The following is a 25,839-nucleotide window of genomic DNA, read 5'->3' as shown; positions in this document are numbered from 1 at the left end:
CACTGCCTTCCCGCTTTCTTGCTTTCGCGTGAGTGGCCACGTGAGCCAATTCGCGTGAGCCAATTGAGTGGCCAGTTCCTTTTGCGCCCGGTTGCAAGATAAGAATTTGGTGCCGCAGCAGAGCGTCCCCCGCCTCCCTCCCTCCCATACCCCCACGGTCTCTCGCGCGACGAAGGTCGCGTTTGCTTTCCGCCTTGCGTTTGCTCTCCGTGATAGCGCGCGTCCCCCGCGCGCTTTCACTCGCGCATACGGCGCGCGGCGACGATTTTATCGCCCTTGGACTTTATACGGAACCTCACGGCGACGACGACGGGAGAAATCCGGTTGAAGTGTCCATATAATTGCTATCGCAATAAAAAGTTCGGCAGCATCCCACACTCCTGCAACACGTGAAGGCGAAAGCCTCGCGCATACTTGGTATTGCGCCGTCTCGCATCGTCGCGTTGCTGCATTCGCAGTTCGGCTTCGGCTAGTGTCCGACGCTTAGCTGCGGCTTCGCGCGCTCGAATAACGGGGTTAGACTCGCGCCAACGACGTTTCTCTTCGACTTTACGTTGCATCCTCTCCGCAAAGGAAAGCAGCACTCGCGGTCGAACGCTTTGCTCCCATCGCTTCGCACGTCGCACCTCGTTTCTCCCTCGGCGAGCATCCTCGGCGGCAGCATACTTACGGGGCCTACCGCGCAATCGGCTAGGTTCCGGACGAGCGTCCTCCGCATCGCCGTCTCGCTTCGCAATCGACTGTCGCCACAACCGCGGCCGCAGGATGTCAGCGACGTAACACCTGTTTTACTGTAGGTGCGTCGCTCGTTCGCCTCTCCACCCACCCCTTGCTCGGGGAAGGTCACGCGTTTTTTTTTTTTTTTTGTACCACTCGATTAGCCACTTAAGCCACTTAAGCAAGCCTTTCGCCTTAATAATAGGGCTGTTAGAAATGGCGTTACTGTGTTTATTCTGTGCGCTGCTTCAATTGTGATCACTGTTTTGAGCAAAATTATCAAGTCAAACGAGTAGCCGTCGCCAACTAGCGGCACAGATATTTCCGTGAATACGCTTGGCAGCACATACTTGACTTCTTTCGCAAAAAAAAAACAGTGTTAAAAAAGAATTGATGCCTTGATATTGCGATGGTATTTTCGGTTTTAGCCTATATATGCGCGAAGGCAGTGGTTATTTGATGCCGCCCCCCAGTATTTGCATTCCATAATGTGATGTTTTTAGTTTCGAGGCGACGCGTAGGGACATGCACATGCGGATGTGCTATGTGCATGTGGTCCAGCTAATCAAAAGCAGGCCGTCATGACAGCGACAGCGTTGCTTCGTTCTACTGTTCATCTAGCGTCCTGAATAGCACTTACCATACTCGTTCTTGTTAAAAAATTTCAATATTAGACGTCGACGCTGGAAGTAGCTCTGCCTATATGTTTACGTGGAGTGATTCATCTGTAGAATAGGGGGCGTAACGAGTTAATTAAAAAATTCTTATGGCATTGTACTCGCTCCTCATTTGCATCTTGTTGCCTCCCCCCGCCCACGTCTGTGTTTTTCAGTAAGCTTTCATTTAGCTCTACCTGTAACTAAGAGAAGCTGCATTTCTTGTGAAATTAAATTGCTTCACACTACGTAATTGTGTTGGTCTGTGCTATCTGTGGTTCCGAGTATGTAAGCTGCCCGTGGCCGTTCCGAAGATACATTTAGGGGTTGTCATAATGAAGACGATGAATAGGCAGAGGGGAGAAACAATAAACGCCGTTCTGCTTCTTAGATTAGACATAAATGTTGAAAATTCTTTGGGGGCCTCGACCCTTTAGCACAGCGGCAGGAACGTGGGCGATGCCATCCAGTATTTTATTGCAGGGTCAGAAAGATTTAGACCATAATATGAGAACTTAACGTTTCGTTATATTTCCATAAAATCGATTACTCTGCTGTATTTTTGTATTCACGTATCCCTTCATTCTATTCAAATCATAATCTTGAATCTATCTGTTAATTCTCATATATCTATTCAGAAATTTTATTTACAATATTTTATAATTATTTCTTCCTTGTTGTTGTGCTGAACTACCCGGTTCCTGGCCAATCCGCCAGAGGGGGTATGTGCCGCTAACATCTAAGCTCTACATTCATATTTATAAACACGATATGGCAGACGCTGTAGCCTTGCCCTATTGTGTGTTATCGCGTAAGTATTATGATCGCTATTTCAAATATAAATTTTGCTGTCATGAACTTTGCAGGTGAACGAGGTGCATGTGTTAAATGATCTGTGCCTCAATATATCTCGCGTTTCAACATCGATCCTCTTCGAATATTCGGAGAAAGGGACTCGAATGAAAGTGATACCTCTCTCAGAAAGAGCTTTATAGCATTTGCTGGCATCCAAATTTCCGAGATAATCAGGATCATGGTCATCATTAAATTTTTTTCTCTGGTTAACTTGTTAAATGGTGCTTTCGGGGACATGTCCAAATTCTCAAATTGAAGGGAATCGGTACTCAATGAATAACCATTCGGTACACATTGTGCGCCTAGCAGCTCTTCCGAGAAAATGTGATTCAAACCCGGATCGCGCAGTTAACACTTTTCTGTTAACACTTTTTGGTACTTCTCTTTTCTGTGACTTTATGTACAGATTTATAGCTTAGATTTTGTAAACTTGTGCAAGTAACTACAGTTTATTGGTATATATTTGGCCGGCGTTTTCTCTGTATGATGCAAGTCTTTTTACTGCCTAAACGACCCGTCTAAATATGCATTTGAACTCTTTTACTAGGACTGTTTATTTACAATGTTATTTTTACTTTGCTCATTATTACTCAATAAAGTACGGCAAAGTATGGATCAAGCCTTATTTCCTTTCTATGCTAAAGAATTATATTTTGTTCTCGTGGCGGGACGAATGTGATAAGATATTTGTTTTAAAATATTCTACCTATTGTCGTTCATGCCGTTTCTGAACACTGACCAATGTTCGTGTGGTGGATGCCTTCTCAATAAACATACATCAGCCTTGATCATTCGCAGTATATCAAAACCAAGCTACGGCAAAACGAATGATTCAGTGGACCACTAAATACGTAAATAAATCATTAAATAAAGGGAGACTGGTGGCCTGATTTCTGCGTTGCTTCGTGGGAGTGCAAAGAGGCTCCACTATTCTTTATCTCGGGTTTCGATCCCTAGAGACGCTAACTTTCCGGTTTGTCCGGACGCTTCGCGGGAGAGGAAGTGGACACGAACGTGAAATATAAAGGAAAGGTACTCGCTTATCTAACACGTGGCTCTGTGAAAGAAAAAAAAAACAACCCTTCAGAATCGCGTGTCAGTTTGGCGCACGAGGCAGACGGAAATGTTGAGGCAGAAATACAGACTTGCAAAACGCAATGAGCTGAGGAAGAATACAAAATGAAAGCAAAGAAAGTATAAAGGAAGACAAATCCACGAATGTCAGTGGCATATAACTGAGAGAAAAAACGCCGTAGCAGAAGCAGATTTTGCACTGCGGACTTTCTACCCACAAGACCAGTTTTACTGCAGATCGTTTCTCGCTTGGCGCCTGACGCGACCTTATGGCATTGACCTGCAAAGCCCCTCTGTCGGCGTCTTCTTTCACTGGCTCGCTCAGCTAGGCGGTTGCTTACAGCGGTGACAGAAAGACGGATGGCTGCAGACATGCGAGAAGGTTCTCAGAAATGCGGGCCTGTCCCGAGATATCGGTTCATTGAAATACACGCGCTTCCTTTTTCCGCCAGCACGTGTACTCGGCAGACGTCGGACAGTGTATGAGATTATATGAGAGAGCACAGTAGTCTGTGTGCGCTTGAGCACGTTACCGGCACAAGAGGATATTCTAAATCCTGTGCCGCGCAGCGTTTTCATCGAAGCCCATCTAGGTAAGTTCTACAGAAACAGTTTTCTTGTTTAGCGTAATATTCTTGTTGAAGTTGCAATTGCGAAGCGCAAGAAAACTGAACACACGGACGCTTAAGAAGCCAACCCTCAAAGCGCGAGCTTCAAATTCAGCAAGTGTTTACGTCAGAGGCATAGGTGTCACATATTTGCACCTACTTATTTCGTTAAAAGCAGAGGCAAGCTTCCAACACCAAGTAAAGCAGACAAACCTGGATAAATTTATTTAGATCAGGTGTCGTCATTAATCAGACACCAAGTAAAGCAGACAAGCTTGGATAAATTTATTTAGATCAGGTGTCTTCATTAATTAGTACGAAATTGAATATGTGCGCAAAGAGAACTCTGTTATGAGTAGGACAATAGATCCATTGTTTGCATTTTCCTCCTTCTATCACATGCCCAGTGTGCAGAAAAACTTAAGTGTAAGCAGGAAAAATAAAGCTTACAATGACACGCATCCCACTCGCACTCGCGTTAAATCACTGTGCTTTCTTAAATGCGCTACAAATTCCTTGAAATCCGTTGCACAGAACCCATCACCAGCTGTGTCCACTGAAATGTTATCTCAGTGAATACGGAATACACGCATGCGCAAATACATTTACGCAGATGACGAGCCTATATATTGTGACGGAGGGAAGAAGCAAGACGGGAAAATTTATATACACAATATTTACACGATTGACAATGATTGACACAACCAGTCAGTCAATGAAGCGTCTTCTTCAGCCCTCAAGCTCGTGCTCCTCTTCCTCGGTATTGTGCAGAGCAGTGTAACAATATTACAGGTTCATAGCGTTCTGAGGATCAGGTTTGCTTCATTCAAGCACAAAATAAAAGAATTGACATGGATTTCAAAGGTCGTACTGTTATTTCTTCAACGTATTTTCTTTCTGCTAGCCAGGCGCGTTATAGAAGTTCGGGTAACTGTTAGTATACGTTTTATGTAAAGCACGAAACTGAGAAGGCTCAGCAGAACAGAACTGATGTGGCAAAGCTAAGAAGCGCGTAGAAACGATTTAAATTAAAGCGAGAGCGCTCTCTCTGCACGTCAGTATACTAGATATAGCTCTCCACAATTTAAACACGCTTGAGAGCACTAAAGCTAGCCAGAGATTATTCTCAAAGACGGTGCCCGTTCCTTGTGAGGGCTAAAAAGAAGGGGTGGGTGGCGCCAAATTTTTGACAAATAAATCACAAGCTTAAATCGTCTGCGTGGCTCCTACCGGTTTCGTTGGCTGCGTAGGGAGAGAGAGATATATAAATGAGATGCGAAAGGCAGGCTGGTTAGCTGAAAGACAAACATGCAGTTTGGTACCCTGCAATAGAGAAGGAGTTAGAAGAGGCAAAGATGAAAAGTAAAACCGCACGCACAGTGGTTACACTATATAGAAGACACTAGCACATAACAGTGGCGAAACACAGAAAATGCGTCAGCTGATAGCCCACCTAAATTTCACAGACAGATGATCACTGAAAGAATGTTTAGCTATCAGATAAATCAGTCATGATTAATAGCTATCTTCGTACGTATTGGTATTAGTTCTAATTTATGGAGGTGATGTCTCGGTGCTTTTTCAAACAACGCCTGTCCACATAAATTCTTTAGACGACAGTAAAAATGCGAACAACTTTCTTTTGCTCATCCGCCCCTTTTTTGTTGAAGGGAATTGAAAGTGCGCTACCTATGCCTAATAGTAGTAGTAATTGGAGCACAGAAGCTACGACATGCTTGAAAAATGTATTTCATGACCTCTAAAGACAACGAAAATGAAACAAATAGAAATATCACATTATTTGTACGAGGGCAGGGGACGTTTATTTTGTCGCGAAGGCGAGCTCGAGATCGGTCAGCAAAGCTGTTCATGTTGACATGTTCAGCTGCTAGTCGCAAGGTGTTCGCGACAGAAGGGTTTTCGTAGGTACAAAAAGAACGGACAATGTCGATTGTCTGCTGGGGAGAATATGCATAGAGCAGAGAGAAAGGGCTATAACGGGTGGTCTCGTGTTTGGCAGTGTTGAAAGCATAAGTGTTAAAAAGATCGGAAGAAGCCACCTCAGGACGAATGTCCACAGAAATGAATTTCATATTTAATCAATATAGCAACACAACGTATTGGCACCGTCGAAGAGAGTTATGCATGAAGCATATAAGCAGCGAGAATCCTCTGTCGAGCTTCCCAAAGAGCACTCGGCGCCATCTATTGCCGCTACCGCGAAGCCTGCGCGTGGCGTCCGAAATGCATGGCGCGCCGCTGCATGCGATCGCTTAGAAACTCGCCATGCGGCAGCCGGGATCCTTTCTCGAGCTTCATCCTGGACATGCAGTGCCATGTAGTGGTGCTGCCGTCAAGCCCGCGTGTGGCCTGCTAAAAGAGAAGCGTAGCGCACCAGTGCCTGCGAACGCTGAGAATTTGTGCTCTCGCTCGCCGCGCACTCAGTGGCATATATATACTCAGTGACCCAAGTTGGCGAGACGTTCATTTAAGAGAGGCGCATGCCCAGTGCATTGGCGCAGTTCGCTAAAGCGTTGGTGTGAAAGGCGTTCATTGAAAAGCGGCACATACCCGGTGCATTTGTTGCGCAGCCTGCTAATGGTACAGTTGCTGTAATTAAGGAACCTTTCTGACGTTGGTTTTTTTTTTTCGCTCAGCATCGGAGAAATTTAACGGATCTTTTTCGTCATTGTAGAGCGCCACATTTCCAGTCGCACATAATTAGTTACCCAAGTTGGCATCAAATAGGTTCATGCAAGACCAACCCAGACCGAGTGGCACATACGCTGTACTCTAAGTCGGCGTCAAAGAGTTTCTTCGAAGACTGGTATTCGCAATGACTCATGTCGGCGTGAAAGAGGTTCGTTGAAGAGCGGCACGTATACACGTCCTATACACAGTGACTCAAGTTGGTCCAACGGCTAGTTTCGAACCGGCTTTCCTAAGCATAGCAGCCCGATGCTGTACACATCTGACGATGGACTTTCCAGTGGCCACTGAATCGAATTAGCGGGAAAAATGTTTCACGTGGGCCGGGCGTACGTACATACATACATACATACGTGCACACACACACACACACATACATACATACATAACATACATACATACATACATACATACATACATACATACATACCACACTACACACTACATACATACATACATACATACATACATACATACATACATACATACATACATACATACATACATACATACATACATACATACATACATACATACATACATACATAATACATACATACATACATACATACATACATACATACATTTATAAACACATACATACCGCCAAATAAGGAAAGTTTCCATAGAATGCTAATAGTTACAAAATGGAGAAAGTCCTCCCAGTTCTTGTGGTCAGATGAAACGTACATAGATAGCATATCGAAAAATTGTCTGGATGGTGTGCTCATAAAGCCATTCAATTGCGCGGGACATGGCGTTGAGTGCCAAAAGTGGGACTCACACAAATGAAGCATCTCTTTCATTACACCCGCTGTGAATTGGCATCCGCAGAGGCGGATAATCAGGTAGCCGTTGCTGGAGGATCACAAATGTTTGCTTGGACAGTGAGACGTTGGTTGCAGTCGCGGAGGGTATGGCCGCAGCCTCACACTAGTGCGTGAGGTAATTATTGTACGATTGACCTTGGATGACTTGGGCAAAAAGGCCCAGGAGGTCAATGTATGAGAAGGCGTGCTTGGAGGCGGCACGGGCTGCAGGAGACCAGGTGGTGTAGTTGATTGACGTTTGTGACGATTAATTTACCATAAAACTGGCCACACATAACTGAGCAGACTGTAAGATTTCGAGCCAATAAAATTGTTCTTGAGTACGATAAAGCGGCCACGCACAGCACAGAGGTAGGATCCCCCGCAGGGGCGTCTGCGTAAGCAGGCGTTTGGTGTGTTGCGACACCACGGACCCGAACACACGGGGGAAGGACCCTCCCGCGCTTAACCGTGCGTTGCTTAGCCGTGTCCGGGGAAAAGGGGATCCTGGGGGTTGAGATAATGCTGAGTGCTTGGACCTTTATGGGCCCTCGGCGGAGGCAACACACCCCTTTGGCCTTGGCTTCACGTAGACGCCCCCCCCCCCCCCCCCGGGGGCTGACCCACCCGGGGGAAATCGGTGGTTGCCTTTTCCTGTGTCTCTCTCTCTCTAACCTTCGTCATTCTCTCTCACTTTCCATCTCTCCTGTCTTCTCCTTGCTTCGTTTTACTTCCAGTTTTCCAGGCAGCAAAGGTTAACCTGGTGTAATCTATTCAACATTGGGTCTATTATATTAGGTTATAGTGGCTATGTACAGCTGGCGTCTGCGTCTCCTTTGGGTCTCGTAGCGTTCCCTTGTTGGGCTGGGTGGTGGGTGGGTGGCATAGCCTCTGAAATTAACTAATTATCTATGGATGCATTGTCCTTCCCTCGTCTGCCTGATCGCCCTCTTAGAAAATGAGGGCGCACCGAAGAAACGCTGAACTTTTTTGGCCAACGCAAAGACACCTTCCCACGATTTCACGTGATTCATAGTGAAAACCCTGAAAAGACCACAAGAATGATTTCTCCCTTTACTGCTGCCAAATGTATAAATGATGCACTAGGTCGCGGCTACAAGGTAACAAAAATGGCCAGCGGAGACCTCCTCCTTGAGGTTCGCGAGCAGCACCAGCACGGAAAATTCTGCAATCTCGTAACACTCGGTAATGTAAATATCACGGTGACTCCGCACCGATCAATGAACACATGCAAAGGAGTAGTGTCTGACGGAGACCTCCTGAACTTGAAAGAAGAAGAGCACCTCGAGGGCTGGAAGGAACAAAGCGGGACACAAGTACAGCGAATGAAGATTAAACGAGACAACATTAAAATTCCCACGAAGCATCTAATCCTTACCTTTGGCTCCAGTACTCTCCTAGATACCCTTGAAACAGGATACACGAAAATCCGAGTAAGACCGTACATTCCGAATCTGAGCAGATGTTTCAAATGCCAAAGATTCGTCCATGGCTCTCAAAACTTCCGAAGCCCACTGACATGCGCAAAATGTGCCGATCATGAGCATACATCTGACAACTGTACTGGCGCCCTGCACTGTCCAAATTGCGATGGTGACCATGCAGCATATTCTCGATCCTGTCCTACGTGGAAAAAAGAAAAAGACATCATCACACTCAAAGTAAAAGAAAACATATGTTTCCAAGAAGCACGAGAGCGTGTTTCTTTTCTTTATATCGCAGGGTATGCTGGTGCGGTGCGTAAGGGGGCAACGCCGCAGCAGACTCCGGCATCGGCACGGCACACAAAGAGTGTGACCGCGGCTGTGCCACCAGCCCCCCAGGCGACAGCAGCCAGCGCTGCTGCGCCGTCTCTGAAGGAGGGCCTATCGACCTCCTGTGTTCGTGGCCTCCAAGGCCCTGCTTTTCGAGGCAAGGCCCACCCCGAAAACACCCCGCTCGATTGAGCGGAAGTCCAGTGGTTCCCTGGAGTCGATGGACACAACCCCAAGCCAGGCGGCGCATCCAGCGCCTCTGGAGCGACGCGATTCTCGCGACCGCTCCAAGAAAGACAAACCCCGGATTACGGGGCCTGGAAAGGCTCCGTAAGCCAACTAGACTCGTCTCTTGACACACAGCCCAAGAACACAAACAATATGGATACACAAATATTACACTGGAATGTGAGAGGCCTAATGCACAACCTCGATTACATTAAAAAACTTTTACACAAATACAGTCCAAAGGTGCTGTGTGTTCAGGAGACACATCTTAAACCTACACAAACAAACTTTCTCCAGCAATACGCTATTTTCCGGAAAGACCGGGACGATGCTGCTACATCGTCAGGTGGTGTAGCTATAATTGCCGACAGAGCAGTTGCTATCGAAGCAGTGCTGTTCAATAAACTAGTCACCATCGCGTCTATATACATCCCCCCCCCCAAGTTATCACCTCTCTAGTACAACATTTCAAAGTTTTATTGATGAACTCCATCACCCTTACATAGTCGTTGGTGATCTAAACACACATAGTACACTGTGGGGTGACTCTCGCTGTGATGCGAGAGGACGACTAATAGAAAACTTCCTATTCTCTTCAAGTGCCTGCTTGCTTAACAAAAAAGAACCAACATTCTACAGCCATACACACAAAACATTTTCTTCCATAGACATAAGCATAGCGTCCAGTACAATTGTGCGATATTTGAAGTGGGATTGATTAATAACCCTTATGGAAGTGATCACTTCCCCATCGTACTAAACCTTACAAAACAAGCTCAGTGCTCTACACATGTTCCTAGATGGAAAGTCGATTCAGCTGACTGGACGCGGTTTCACGAAGTAACACATTTGCCCTGGGACGATGTCCATGCACTTGGCATTGACGATGCAGTAGCATACTTTACAGGAGTGTGCTGGTCTGGGCTGGCTGGTACAAAAGCAAAAGAAGGCCTGGAATCTCCGTAACTCCCCAACCGCAGAAAACCTAATTAACTTCAAGGCGATTAAGTCGCAAGGTAGAAGAATACGCCGCCGTGATAAACGGGAAAGTTGGCAAAAATACATAAGCAATATCAATTCTTATACAAACGAACGCAAAGCCTGCGAACAGGGTAAACAAAATAAAATGCCGCGAAACCCATCCTCTACCTTTAGTAAACACACAAGGAGACACTCTTGAGGCCCAGGCTGATGTCTAGGAGCACATTTCCAGCATATTTCCAGTACATCCCATTACACAGACACATTTCTAAAATACCAGCGACAAGCAGAGCGACAGCCTCTGAGCCGGAAAGACACAGCCAATGCAGCATACAGTCGTCCATTTACCATGGCGGAGTTTCAGGATTCACTGAATTGTTGTAACGATTCTGCTAATACTATATGAAATGATAAAACACACCATGAAACCCACAAAACACTACTGTCAATCTTTAACACCATGTTCTCTGCCGGCTGCATTCCGACTGCATGGAAAGAAGCAATCGTAATTCCTATTCTCAAAGATGGCCAGGAACCTTCTTCGGGCACTATCTATAGGCCTATAGCTCTGACAAGTTGTATATGCAAACTCTTCGAGAAAATGATTAACCGACGCCTCATCCATTTTCTTGAAAGCAACAAAATACTCGATCCCTTACAGCGCGGTGTCAGAGAAGGTATTTCCACAACAGACCACCTTGTTCGCATTGAATCTTATATTAGAGATGCTTTTATACATAAGCAGTTTTGCCTCTCACTATTTCTGGACCTAGAAAAGGCTTACGATACGACATGGCACTACGGTTTCTCCGAGATCTTTCGGCGATGGGTGTCCGTGGCAACATGCTAAACACAATTGAAAGTTATCTGTCTAATCGCACATTCCGCGTAAGAGTGGGTAACGCTATATCTAGGCCCTTCACCCAAGAGACCGGTGTGCCACAAGGGGGCGTGCTTAGTTGCACGCTATTTATTGTAAAAATGAACGGCCTGCATGCAGCCATCCCACGCGCTATGTTTTATTCCGTTTACGTCGACGATGTTCAAATAGCCTTCAAGTCATGCAATGTGGCCATCTGCGAACGACAAGTGCAGCTTGGAATAAACAAATTGTCCAAATGGGCAGATGAAAATGGTTTTAACGTTAACTCCCAGAAGAGCACTTGCGTACTCTTTACAAACAAGAGAGGCCTAATGTCAGTCCCAAGTACACAAATCAAAGGAGATGCGCTCTCTGTCAGCAGCGATCATAAGTTTCTAGGAGTCATTTTAGATTCCAAGCTGACATTTATTCGTCACATTAAGTATCTGAGGGCAAAATGCCTCAAGACAATGAACCTTTTAAAGGTTCTGTCGCGAATGACTTGGGGCAGTGATCGAAAGTGTCTGCTTAACTTGTAGAATAGTCTTGTCCGCTCACGCCTTGATTACAGAGCCATAATTTTTCATTCCGCAACTCCAAGTGCATTGAAAATACTAGACCCCGTTCACCATCTGGGTATCCGCCTCACGACCGGTGCTTTCCGAACAAGTCCGATCCAGAGCCTTTATGTAGAATCGAATCAGTGGTCACTCCATATGCAGCGGACCTACAGCAGTTTTACATATTTCCAGAAAGTACAAGCGAACATTGAACGTCCTTCTTATTCAACAATAAACGATGTGACCGTTGCCACACTCTTCCATAACCGACCTGCAGCAAGAAAGCCGTTCTCATTGCGTGTGAGGGACCTCAGTGACGAAATGGGTATTCCACTTCTTGAACAATATCCTATGGCTCTTGCAAAACTGTTACCGCCATGGTAGTGGCAGCTCATAGATTGTGATACATCGTTCGTAGAGGTCAGTAAGCACGCACCAGAGGCAAAAATCAAAATGCATTTCCTTGAACTCCAGGCCAAGTACTCATGCACCGAGTTTTACACAGACGCTTCTAAATCCCGTGACGGGGTATCTTATGCAGCTGTAGGTCCATCCTTCTCGGAATCTGGTGTACTGCATTCGGAAACGAGTATCTTTACGGCTAAGGCTCATGCACTATTGTCGGCTGTGAAGAATATAAGGAAATCAAAACTTCAAAACGCAATTATATTTACATACACCTTAAGTGTTGTAAAAGCCCTAATGTCACTCTGCAAACACAAAAATCCTATACTCGGTGAGCTGTATTCCGTTCTGTGTACAGCGTATATATCTAACCAGCATGTCATTATATGCTGGGTGCCTGGCCATAGAGGCATCGAGGGCAATGTGCTAGCAGACCAAATGGCCACAACAATTACATCGCAAGCTACCCCTACTGCTGCTGTTCCTGCCACAGACCTGAAGCCTTTCTTACGAAAGAAACTGCGAAGCCACTGGCACCGCTTGTGGGACGCAGAAACAAATAACAAGCTTCATGTGATTAAGCCACAAATAGGTTTCTGGCCCTCCATAACGAAAATGCGACGAATTGATGTCTTCTTCTGCCGACTGCGTATAGGGCACACATTTGGTACCCATAATTACCTACTCACTGGCAACGAACCTCCACTATGTGGAAGATGTGGTGAAATGCTCACCGTCCTCCACGTACTTGTTGAGTGTAAGAAAGCAGAAACCGAACGGAAAAAGCACTTTGCATAAGCCTTTGGTTGCCATATCCCACTACATCCAACATTCCTTCTGGGCTCAGAACCATTCTTTAATGTGAAAGCTGTTCTCAACTACCTAAATGATGTAATGCTACATGTTATTAGCCCAGCAATGTCGTAGCGCACCCTCTCACCAGATGGTGCTCCTGCGATAGAAGTTTTTGTAAAGCACACGCCTCCGTACCCTTGCGTTTAAGGGCCTCGTGAGGCGGTCGCGCTAGTTCCGTGCTCGTAAATTTTATTATGATGGCACTATAACATATGTTTTATAGTCACAGCACACCTCACTGTCATGTTCATTATTTTAATACCTATCTGTTTTAGGCACTTTTACAGCGACTGATTTTTAGGCCCTTTTACAGCCATGTAACATCTACCTATTGCAATCCTTCTGCCCATTGCATTGACATGTCATCGTCACACATCACCACTTGCATGGCGCTCTTTGGCCATATCTGGCCCTTGCGCCACTAAACACAACACATCATCATCATGATCAGAGGTAGGATCGTCATGCATTCACACAGAATAACTGGAAGAAGGCTCTCCGGCACCACTAGTAGAAAATTTGCACAAATGCTGGAATGGTTCTTTTTATGCGAGAGTTTGTATCGTACACAAAAATGGCTTGCTGTCATAGAATCGGACACAATGGTAAAGAGTGGTGTCAAATTGGCGTTTTTGTGCTGCTTGGCCTTGAAAACATTGATATCTGAAAAATTTGTTGAGACAGATACCGCAGGTGACCAATATGTTGCGCCTCACAGTTCATTGTGCTGAGCGGCATACGCGAGAGACAGTCTGTGTTTGCGTGTCGTCGGCAACTCCTATAAAAAACGGTAAAGCTGTATTCTTGTGGCTACCTTGTGCCCAGGGCACAAGGTAGCCGCGCGGGTAATGAAGGGTGACAAGCCAAGGCAGAGTGTGGCAGTCGGTGCCAACATTGAAGTGACTCCCATACTGGTGTGGACGAAGCCGCTGAACTGCGGATTCTCGCGTGGCATTCTTGTTCCGAGACTATGTATTTCTGCTACGGCCTGCTTACTGAGGGACTTTCATAGTCAATAACGTGTTCGCGGTCAGCGTGGCGTTGCACCAGGATGACACCGATGCCGATGCCACTACATCTGTGTGAGGTTCTGTCAGCGCTGAATGATGAGAGCACCGTAGAACAGGTCGTGACGTCAGCAGGTACTTCAGTTGACGGAAAGAACGGTATCACTCGGGAGTCCACGCAAACGGAGTGTCCCAACACAAGTCAGAGGACCCAAACGTCAGAAAATTTAGGAATAAAGCGGTGGTCTAGGAAACTAAATAACTCCTTCACAGAGCGATGTGCACTGCATGGATTAACGGCTGCGATTTTTCTGGACGGATGTCACCCTTGTTCACGAGATCGCTTAGCGTAAGTGTTTGGCAGTTACCGAAATGGCATTTCTTCGAGTTTAGTACTAGAGAGGCGTTCTTGATGCAGGTACATACCTTATCCAGACGCTGGCCGCACTCACTGAAAGTACGGAAAGTACGGAATATAAGTAAGCTCAAATGAAAATGAAATGAAAATGAAAAGGTAGCCCATACAGTTGATGCTCCAGTTGAAGCCACGCAGAATAGTTTCCACAAATCTCTCAATAGCCCCGGGAGAATTTCCCGCTCCAAATGCAGAACATTATACTGAAAGAGCCCGTCTCGGGTTACATAGGCAGTCTTTTCTTTGTCTTCAGGGTGCATCGAACTTTTCAAATAGCCGGAGTGTTGGTCTACTGAAGAAAGGTAAGAGGTCAAATGAAGGCACTCTATGACATGGCCGATACGTGGGAGTGGCTAAACGTTCCTTTTAGTCTCAGCACTCAGTCGGCGGTAGTCTACGCAACATCTCCAAATGCCAACTTTCTTCTTTACAAGAACGACGAGTTGCCCAGCGACTGAATGACTCCTGCACTACTTCCTTTCGCATAATTTCGCGCACTTCGTGGGTAATCATGCGCTGAGAAGGTGAAATGTGATGTGGCTTTACCTAATTGGATTTGCCTATCCCTTGTTGATTGTATGGCGTGTTCGATGCGGAGAGATGGAGCGAATTTGGTTCTTCTGCGCACAGAAAATACCGAGACGCGCTTCGAAACCACGCGCACCAACGGTCGGCATTCACTTGTGTTTATCGTCTTATAAATCGTAAACAAAAGGGTTGTATCTGAATAACAGACACCATCAGGTTCTTACGGGACAGGGCGTGTGTTTCCTTAAGTAGGCTAGTTTCAAGCTGTTTGTTGCTATCACGGGCTCCGCTGAACAGTTTACAGTCTGTAAGCCAGCACGCCCTCAGAAGATCGACCCTACACAATAGTCAACTAAGACGTTCTTCTTTAGACAGCAAATGTGCATTGATTCTCGTGCAGCATGGACACTGTAGAAAGCGTTGCGCAAGAGACAAATTAAACACAAAGGGCACATGATGGATTTAGTACAGTGCCCTCTCAGACAGAAAACATAGTTTCGTTATCTAATGCGTTATTCACGAGCACTCTCAGGACACGGTCCGTTATGAACAACCTTCCCCTGCAGCCATCGAGCGTTACAACACACTTCCGTAAAGAGCCCATGCCGAGGATGACATTGTGGATTGATCGAGGAATAGTAGCAAACTCCATCGTAAGCACGGCATCCCAAGAACCCGCTAGCAGTAGACACACCAAAATGTCACAATGGCTCGTCTCCCACTCCGCAGAACGTCGCGGCTTCATCCCACCGCGATAGAACTTTGCTCCCAAAGATGTTTCAGAAGTGTGACTAAAACTGCTGCCCCATTATCTCATAGAGCCATTGCTGGCTCTATGAGATGGTTATCGACAATAAGGTGTACTTTGTTTTTAAGCATGAATAGGGGAGGTATTTCTATTTGTAGCAAATATTCAGTGACCTCACCTCCATCAGCCGCGCCAGCTAGTCTTCCAGCCTCGAAAGGATGGCAGGCGCCACTGCGTTGAAGAAGAGGTGGCGGTTTAAAACTCCTGTTAGATCCCGGAAGGCGGTTCCGGAAAATTCTCGCCCAATTATTGTCGTTTGGAGAAGTACCGTGCTGGGCCACTTGGTGCCGTGTGGCATTTGAGAGGGTCGCGTAAAATGTGATCGTCGGCCATATAGCCAGGTGGTTGCACGGCGATCGCAAAATCGTAATATATATCCCGTGGCAAATTGGTAGTAACCCGCTGGGAGAGGCCGAAACCTTGGTTTCTCCGTGATAAAGTCACCAATATCACTGTGCATTGTGTGGTGAACACGTTCGTCGCAAGTATCAAGACAAGACATCGGATGTCGAGAGGAACGCGCGGCTTGCGCATTGGTCATAGTTCAATGGCGGCAAGCTTGTCGTCATTCTTCACTGTGGCGCTGCATTACACACTGTGGCCGCTGCGCTAACTGTTGGTTGCCACAGGGGCTGAAAGCGGTGCAGTCATTGTCTCGTGCGGCGTCTGCACACCATGGTTATCAGGTCGCGCAACTCAACATCTTTTGGCGCAAGTTCCTCATGGATAACCTGTAGGATGGTCGAACATAGGTCAAAGGAAGAGGTCGTGTCTGCACTGGCAACCATTGAGTTTGTCACCAACTAAGCGAACTTTGGCATAATCCAGCGCAACTTGTTGTTTCGAAAGCTCAGGAATTCCGAATGAAGTCAAGCAACTTTTTTCCGTTTTAAAACATTTTACACGCCTTCAGGCATACTTTTCAGCAAATGTCCGGATTTCGTCTTCCGCCATTCGAATACTGACCACCTTTTGTAGCTTCATTACTTCTTCAATATATGTGGTGCATGTCTCATCTTGTATCTGGGCTCGTTTGGAGAGCATAAGCTTGGTACGTTTCTTTTTAGGGACTCAGTCACCAGAGCGAACCTTTAGAACTTCGAGAAAACGTTCCCACGTTGTAAGTGCGTCCTTACGGTTCTCGTACGAGACGAATGCAGTATCGTTGAGGAAGAACTCCACGTTGGATAGCTTTGTGGCTGAATCCCGCCCGTTAGAACTGCTTAGCCATTCGTAGTGGGCGAGTCACTGGCCAGTACCTTCTCTGAATTTTTCACGAGAGGTGCATGGCTGTAGGCAGTATTCCAGATGAATGGCCCGCTACCCGTGTAGGCTCTTCCCTCGGAGTGGCTTCTTCATCTGGCGTGTCGTAGACATCAACGCATTCGGTATCGTCAGATGGTGGAAACCCAGCAAATCGGCGGCTTCGAGGAAGCTGTAGCGGCGGTTGTTCCATCGTTGTGAGAGCTTACCCGGCACGTCGAGCACTCTGGTGCGAGTGCAGAAGACGTTTATTTTTGTCGCGAACGCAAGCCCCAGAGCGGCAAGTGAACCTGCTGATATAGTCATCTTCATCTTCTTCTCTCCTTCTTTCACAGCCACTAATCGTCGTCTTTGCCACGCATTGACTGCAACCATATCGAGAGAGAGAGGAAAGTGATAAGGTGAAGACAGGGATGCAAACCAGGTTGAACCTGGTTGATTACCCTGCACTTGGACTGAATGACAAGAAAAAGATTTCACAGTAGACAAGCACACACGTGGAATGAAGCGTTCATCGTTCAGTTGTGGACTTGCAGGCTAGTGCTTCCCAAGAAACACGCAAACTCATTTGTGGCTTTGCACATCGCAGCCGCAATCAGCCACGGTGCCTCCATCATTCCCTAGTTTCCTTCATGCTGTACGAAGGGCAACCGTTTCATTTTGGTATCATGGGCAGTCACCCAACAGGTACTTAGAGCTATGCCCACAACAGGATAATCTTGCTTTCTTTCTAGTGCTTGTCCTCGTGGCCCTTTTTGCGACAGTAAACATTTTAAAGCAGGCCAGGAGGACAGGTGTTATAAATAACGCCCGTGGTATTACCGCAACAATATTTGGGGATCCTTTTGCAAGACATTTTCTTGGTATTTATGGAGAAGAGAGCCAGCTACGTGATATCCCTGCTACGTTAGATATATTTCACCTAAATAGCTCATTCAGGCATGCGTTTTAGCTATCGGGAGCACTGTTTAATAAATCAAACAACCTGTTTTCATTTTATTGATTTTTTCGTGAAGTTGACCACTCAGCCAGAGGGGCCCACGATGCCTAGTGCAGGTAGTACAAGGAACTGTTTTGAGCAATAAGAATGTCAGCTGGGTGTCATAAAAGTGGCATTATTCCCTTAATTCCCCACCTACCCGCCTCCTAAGTATACACCTCTATTTGAGCTTCGCTCCTGTAAGAATGAACCACGAGTCTACGTGCAGCTCCTTTTCGCGTCAATGGTAGCGAACATGGTCATGATCTAGTAGAGCACGTGAGCTATGTGCGTACGTGACTGTTGTTTTGTGTATGATTTAACTGTTCGCCGGAGAAGGTGACCGCTGGTAGAATCTGAACCATAGTGGCTACACACCCGGGCTACGTGAAACTGAGTGCTTCCGTGCTTGTTGTTTTCGGTGTGTCTATAACTGCTGGCCGGTGAAGGTGTCCGCTAGCAGAGTCTGAACTACAGTGGAAGCACGCCGTGACTACGTGACGCCGACTTCGTCCGCAGCCATTGTTTTGTGGGTGATTAAATTGCCTGCCGGCGAAGGTGACCCTCCGTGAAGCCTGAACCACGGCCAGAACCTCTGTGAGCATGTATGCTTCACGTGTGCGTCGGGACGGCTAGAGGTTGATGTCGACGCCTCAAGAGGTTTATAAGAACGAGCCGATCCGACACTGCGCCAGCCCGCTCCGGGGACGGTAAAGGAACGCCGAGCAACTCCCGGGCAAAGGAGGCGTCAACATCACGTCCCGACACCAAACACCGCCAGCCGCCATGGCTGGCGGTTTTCTGTGTCAGCCGCATCGGTGTGGACGGACTGTCGACGCGCCCGGCTTACTGCATGTCGCTTTTGATTCTGTGGACTTTGGACTCTAAATATTTTATTTCCCGATTACTGTTTGAAGTTTAGCTTGTACCGAGAGACATATATAATTCATTTGTTCATGTTACAATTGTAGGTCGTAAAAGTCCTATATTCTTACAACTTTGCTTTACCATTGCCACTTTCCTACTTTTATCTGTAACATCTTCACAGGTACTAGTTAATTACGCCAGTTGGCATTGTTGTAGAGCAATCACATTAAATTACTGCTCTTTGCTTGTTTGATCCGGCCTCTGTTTCGTGCACGACGGCCATTGGCGGAAGGCAGGCACCAGACTCCACCCCCTTAAGCCATTTCTCAGGAGGAGCGAACGCATCGACTCTGAGTCGTGACACTGGACATGTATACAAAATAGCATGAATCTCGCCTCGCTTGTGTACAAAACTTTAGTATCTGGAGCCTAAGAGGTCATGCCCAGCCAGCTTTAGGCAGGAATGCGAGGATAGAGAGGTTTCGGGTGTCAGGGTACGGGCACTCCAATAAAGGATATTTTGCTTTCGTCGTCACAACTGCGAAGCTGTGCCAGTGTGGTGGCGTACAAGCCATTAGAGCATGCTGGCAAAAAACTGGCCCGTTACTTACAAACTCATTGTCCATTTCGAACACCAACATGACAATTCTGGTGACACAAAGTTTTAAGCCAATTAATACAGGTCACATCTTTGAGCACATTCTTATGCAGTTAATCACGGAGAAGTATTTACTCGGGCTTTAAACTGACCAATTCTCGTGAATGTTCTTGGTTTTAACCATGGGACGTAACAGAAAATGAAGCCAGAAGAAGCGTAGGAAAGGTAATTGTTACTTGGTTGTGCAGTAAGGTAACACGACAATCACCTCCCGCTATGTGTTCTCTGCAGTTATTGCTACGTTGTATGGTTGTGACAAGTGAGCACTGGAGTCCGTCATACCTCCTTGTTCTTCCCGCGCTCTTCTTTTTAAAATAAGCTAACAGGTGACCAGGCTCCACTGAAGTTGCTCACTGAATGGTTCACTTAAGTTGACTTCGTTTCAGGAACCAACGCTTCCACACGGTTAAGCAGCGCCTTGGATCTTGTCCTGCACTGGTCACGAAATGGCAGGCTACATCACTTTCATCTGTGCCGCTGCCACTGCAGTCGCAACAGTGCAGTCGGCAGCAGTCGTGAGACCCTCCATTCAACAGGCCGAGGAACGTGTGCGGGAACTGGCACAGTTACTCGGTGACATAAAATGTACGTTGTTCCAATTTGGCACGGTGAAATACAGAGAGGCACTTCCATCCTGTATTTACATCAACGCTCGAGGGCTGCCATTTTACCAGAAGAAAAGGCCAATGTGCATGCTCGTGAAACCCCGTGAGCAATATGATAGAGGTGATTACGTTCGAGAAATAACACTGTAATTTGCATCAAATATATCATTGTGGTTGAATATTTGCACACTGCATAAAAGTGGTGAATAAGCTGAAATGATCAGCACGGAAATAAAAACATTCCATCTAAGAATAAAATCCCTTCGCCTCGCGTAATATTTGTCTCAAAACAAATTTGGGTTACAGTGGCATATTTAATGTGGTCGTGGGCTATACGACTGATGCATATCTTTTTTATTGTGTTATAGCCGCGATTGAGCCTCGCCACTGCACCGACCTCTTGCACGCTGGCCAGCGCTCCAGCGGAGTCTACAGCGTGTTCCACAAGGCTGCTGGCCCTCTGGGTCAGAGTGTCTACTGTGATATGGAGACGGATGGCGGAGGCTGGACGGTAAGAACAATGGGCGATGAGCTGAGTCAACACTGCAATATTAAGGGTGGGCATGGTTCACGTTTTTGACGTAAAATGTAACAAATATACGAAAATGCTTGTATTTATTTTATTGATTCGCGCGTGCCTGTCTCACTAATCCTGTTCATTTAATCCGGGGCATCGGTCTCCTGAGCAACGGCACCAAGCGTGTTCACGATGAGCGCGTAACATTTTCTTTCACTCTTTTCTTTCTCCTTCTTTGTTGTAATACCCTTCTAGAACGCAGGATAGTAAACCAAACGTTCATCCCATTTACTTTGGCGTCTTTCCTTCCCTTCTTTTCTCTCTTTCTTGGTGAAAATATTTGCTACTTTCTATAGTGTTATATTTCATGCATCTAAGGATATCGCACGCCCAGAATACAGCATAAATTTTTAAAACCTCTGCTGTAAGGTCGTTGGCGATAACGCTTGAGCCCATACGGGTCGTCGTCATCAGCCGCTGTGTTTGTACGTGTCTAAAGGCAATTTCACATGGTGCGATTTTCATCGCACGGAAGTGCGATTTCCGTCGCATGCGACGAAAATTCTACGATATTCGGATGCGACTAACCGGTTGGTAGCAGCGTCGCAACGTCGAAATTGCGCCGAGAGCTATTTTGCGGTCTGTTTTAGAAAATGGCGGCGGTCGCTCAACGCAAGGTTTAAAGATAATTTTTTTGTCTATAAATGTTGGCTCAACAAGCCTGGAACAGTGCAACTAATTGAGTGGAGCCTTGGATTGCGCAATCGGTAGGTAACATCAGCACCAGAGAGTTTTAGTATTGCGGAAAATGTTTGCGTTAGTGTTAGCGTGTTACGGAGGATAAATCTTTGCGGAACGCTGTTCGATAGTGTTTTAGTATAGCGTAAGACAAAGACAGTTTTGCGCCGCTATGCGCACAACTTCGCCGCGCCAACTAGCTGCGAGTAGTCAAAGCAGCAAACTGAGCAGCTCGACAACCAAACTATAGCCGTGTGGATCCACGCCAAGCCTTGAAAAGAGCCTGCATGGTCAAGCGCTCGGGCACGGAAATTAATCGGTAACAACCTTGAGACGCATCGGACGCTGTTAGTAAGTTCAAAACAATTCAAGCACGTAAACCATTGTTAATAAAATATATTGGGCAACAATAATTTTAAGATTTCTTGCCTCAATCTGACGAGTGTTTACAGGCAGAGTTCCGCTTTCGCTGTGCATGTGGTGTGTGCTTAATTAACCTAGAATCGACAGCGAAAACAACGCTGTCTTATCGACCCTAGGCCGTTACCGAAGCCAGAATACCCGGAGTGAAAACAAGCAGCCCCATTTATTTGTAAATCAGCGAGTCCTACAAGGCAGCAGGACGAGCGATTTCTGCGAAGCGGCAGCCGTCAATTCCGAGGGTGCCGCCTTGTTAACAGCGCAAAAAACTTAGCGAGCGTTTAGCGTCTCCGCTATATACGAAAAATACCGGACGCGCGCTACGCGGAAAACTGAAAATAGCGTTGTGAGCATGCGCAGTCTGACCCCGCTATTTTTTTTTTTTTTTGCGTTTAGCGTGGTGCCATTTCCACAGTACTAAAGCTGTCTATCGACACGCGAACAGTGCAGATAAAAACTCGTAGGTTAGATTCGGTTCTACGATTTCTATGCGTTTGTTGACACGCTACGTTCCTAATCCCCCGGCGCTTTTTTTAGGCTGGCTTCGGGTACTGATGGTACGTACTTTTGCGTGATTTTCCGTTATTCACACGCGCTGCAAGTTGGCAAATACTACGAGGTGTCCCTCCCGGGAAGGCATGGCCTTCGGCTGTCGTCCTAATTTTCTGGTTGTAGAAACTACTCATCATATACGAAAACGCCACAGTTGTAGCGCGGTATGCTTTTACGGACGGAACAATTTAAAGAATGTGCAACTACGGACAAATGCTACGGTCAATAGGTCACGCTATATGCGCGACTATTTAGTTGCAGTCGGTTGGTTTATGCTTTAAAGCGCATTTTCCCCTATGAATTAACTCATTTGAAGTTTCTGTTACTTCCGCTGCGAGACGCGACTGCTTATCAAGCTCGCAAAGCGAACGTGTAAACTATATATCGTAATGAATTTTCTACAAAAGCATAATTAACGCTTTGACTGGGAATAAACAGTCTGGTAAATTTGTTTTCGAAGCAATATTTAAGAAGTTTTTTTCTCATTTTTCTGATTTATCATTTTTCTCCTGCACAAAAAACAATAAACCTTCATTGTGTTGCAGACTTTGTATCCTTACTTCATCTGTAATGACCCTCACATTAAAAGGCAATCGCATATTTCGCTTACTTCAGTGCATCGAATTGCTTTTGTTTATGCTCGTTATAACATATCGCAGTATTCTAAGATACTACTTCGCCATGAACATCCTTGCCTTGTCGTGCTTCTCTGTCTCTACTTTCTGTAAAACACATGCAATAATGCGAAAAGCAGACAAACACCTTGTTTTTATAAGCAGTAGATAACACATTAAACAAAACCGGATCAAAATTGTGTAGTGAAGTCAGCCGGTTGCATTCCTTCCTGTGAATGATAGCATCTTTTCAAGTGTGGGTGGTTCTTGCAGGTCCACAGCTCATAAAGTGTGCAGACTTATCACGAGGCGTAGGTATTGCCCTTCAAGATGAAGGCAATGTTGCTAATGAGTCTGCACTTACATGTATTACTGCATAAACCCGTATAACCATATCCCATCATTACTCAGTCGAGCTTGCTCAGAGCCATATTCACCAAAATTCTACTTATCCGAGCTTGCTCTGACTCATATTCACCAAAATTATACTCGACCGAGCTTTATCTGACTAATATTCACAAATATTCTACTCAGGCAAGCTTGTATCGAGCCATATTCACCAAAAATCTACTTAGCCGAGCTTGCTCTGACTCATATTCACCAAAATTATACTCAATTGAGCTTGCTCTGACTTATATTCATCAAAATTCTACCCAGGCGAGCTTGCACTGAGTCCTAGTCACCATGAATCTACTTGCCGAGCTTGCTTTGACTCATATTCACCAAAATTGTACTTAGATGAGCTTGCTCTGATACCACATGACAATATTCACTAAAAGTTTACTCAACTGAGCTTGCTCTTACACGTATTCACCAAAATTCTACTCAATCAGGCTCAAACGAACTCACACTCATGGTTAGTTCGAAGTCTTAGTGAGCCGACGTTTCAGTGAGTTCACCGTGCTATGTATACATTACATTATGTGACCTGTGTGGTGAATAAGCAAACATTGCCTATGAGTACGTGTTGCATCGGGTGAAATAAGGACAACTATAAACACTGCAGTTAGTTTTCTAAAGTGTAACTGACCGTTGCGTGGAAGCTTCTCCTCATGTCGATTCATGCAAGTGCATTGGATTTGCATCATATTTTTTGCCAATCCTCCTCGCTGTCCTGGCCATTACTGGGTGGCCACATTTTGTACAGTTCAACACAAAGTTGAATAAATGACTGTAGTGCAATAGATTAAAAAAAGATGCTTGCATCACTGCACGTATAACAATCACAACATGATACAAACACGTGCACATAAGATGCACACAAATGATAAATACATAAACAGATGGAATCAGCTAGCCACCACCTATTGAAAAAAAAAGAAAAAGCACTGGACTACGTATAACCATTCCCCTTGCCAGGTACATGGGCTATAGGGGAAACACACGTGCAACCTAGCAGTTACCTCGAGGTAGCAGCTATGGACGCTTTTGCATTCGCAGCTGGCCACTCAACCACTCAAGTGTGTTCAGTGTGCACTTGTACTTAGGCACACCTTTATTGTGTATATCTCAAAAATTTAATGTGGCTCCTCAAAATTTTGAGAATGTTTGGATTCTGAGGCTTGCAAAGGTAACTATTTTTATTCCATTTTCGTTCAAGGTGAAGGCTCATACAAAAGATTAGAGATATTGTCAGTGCCCCTCACTTTCTCTCAGAACATAAGTAGTCTGTTATTGAGGTTCTAGCAGCTTTTCAACAGCAAGAAAGGGAATCAGCTTCCCCTGTGTTCAGCATTGGGTTAATGCAGGCAATTCAGGGAGGCATAAAGTTTTGCTAATACAATCTGTGCGGGAATACCAGATTAGATTGTACCTTGACACTTTTCTTGCACTTTCTTATTTTGGTCAAATAATTTAGTTTGAAATGGATCCAGTTAGCATGCTCTAACATTGGTCTAATATAGGTTAAGTACATGACAAGCTTAACAGACTGGGATGCTGGATTTCATTTCCAGGAAACGAACCATAGCGCCTGCTCCAGTTGCGTATGTATTGGTTATCTGGGGTTTTCAACCTCTTTTAAGATAATGTGCTCAAGCAGGTAGAAGCACATGTATGCTATTAGCGGATAGTTTCGATAGCTTTTTACTTTACACTTGCCACTATGAATACAAAATTTTAGCGTTCGATTTTGTTATTAAACAGACAACCGTACTCCTATTAAGGTATTTTAATGTTAGCCGTGGGCCTACGCGGCTGCGCTACGTACTGCAGCATATTAACTTAAGCTTCTTGATACAGATTCACAGCACCCTAACAGCGTAAGAAACAGGACGAGAAAATAGACGACGCCCATGTCTTTCAGAATGATACGATACTACGTACACAAGGGACTGCAGCTCCTAAAAATGTGGTGTCGGCTTTTTCGACTTTCGAAATATTCAGAGAGCACCTGTATGAATCATTAGAGCACACGCGCCGAGACGGAGGAACCACGCTGGCGCTAAGATAAACGTTCACAACACAAATTTCATTGGACGTTCAGTAATTACACACAGAGCATTCGCGGCTTCCTTCAGGGGCAGACGTGAGCTTTGGGTTGGTTCTTGCTGCTAAGTTTGGTGCAAGAATATTGCTAGGAGCAGGAACCGCTTATGCGCAATCACGAGCAATATACACACATCCTTACTTCAGAAGCTGACGTTGAGCACGAGTAGCGCGAGCGTCTCAGCGTTGACATGACGACTTCGCTGCAACCGAATTCCGAATACTGCATATCCGATGACAACAGCTATAGGGGCTTGTTGATAGGTCCTCTTGTAATCTGTTGTACC

The 25,839-nt window shown here is 45.7% G+C and overlaps 2 protein-coding genes across 2 annotated transcripts in view; one reads left to right on the top strand and one right to left on the bottom strand.

The window, feature by feature from the left end:
• The window catches only part of LOC119445713 (tigger transposable element-derived protein 4-like), a 342,546-nt gene that overhangs the window by 98,316 nt on the left and 218,391 nt on the right, over nt 1-25,839 (bottom strand). The gene's annotated exons all lie outside the window — the stretch shown is intronic.
• LOC119445717 (techylectin-5A) overlaps nt 3,686-25,839 on the top strand; it is a 37,076-nt gene continuing 14,922 nt past the window's right edge. The window contains exons 1-3 of the mRNA XM_037709998.2: nt 3,686-3,895; nt 20,006-20,204; nt 20,593-20,735. Of these exons, the coding sequence (XP_037565926.1) occupies nt 20,066-20,204; nt 20,593-20,735 (282 nt within the window). The 5' untranslated portion in view covers nt 3,686-3,895; nt 20,006-20,065. The remainder of the gene's footprint in view (nt 3,896-20,005; nt 20,205-20,592; nt 20,736-25,839) is intronic.

Source organism: Dermacentor silvarum, chromosome 3 (assembly GCF_013339745.2).
Source record: "Dermacentor silvarum isolate Dsil-2018 chromosome 3, BIME_Dsil_1.4, whole genome shotgun sequence".
NCBI classification, from domain to species: Eukaryota; Metazoa; Arthropoda; class Arachnida; order Ixodida; family Ixodidae; genus Dermacentor; species Dermacentor silvarum.
The sequence above is the reverse complement of the archived record's forward strand: the minus strand, read 5'-3'. Positions and strand labels throughout refer to the sequence as shown.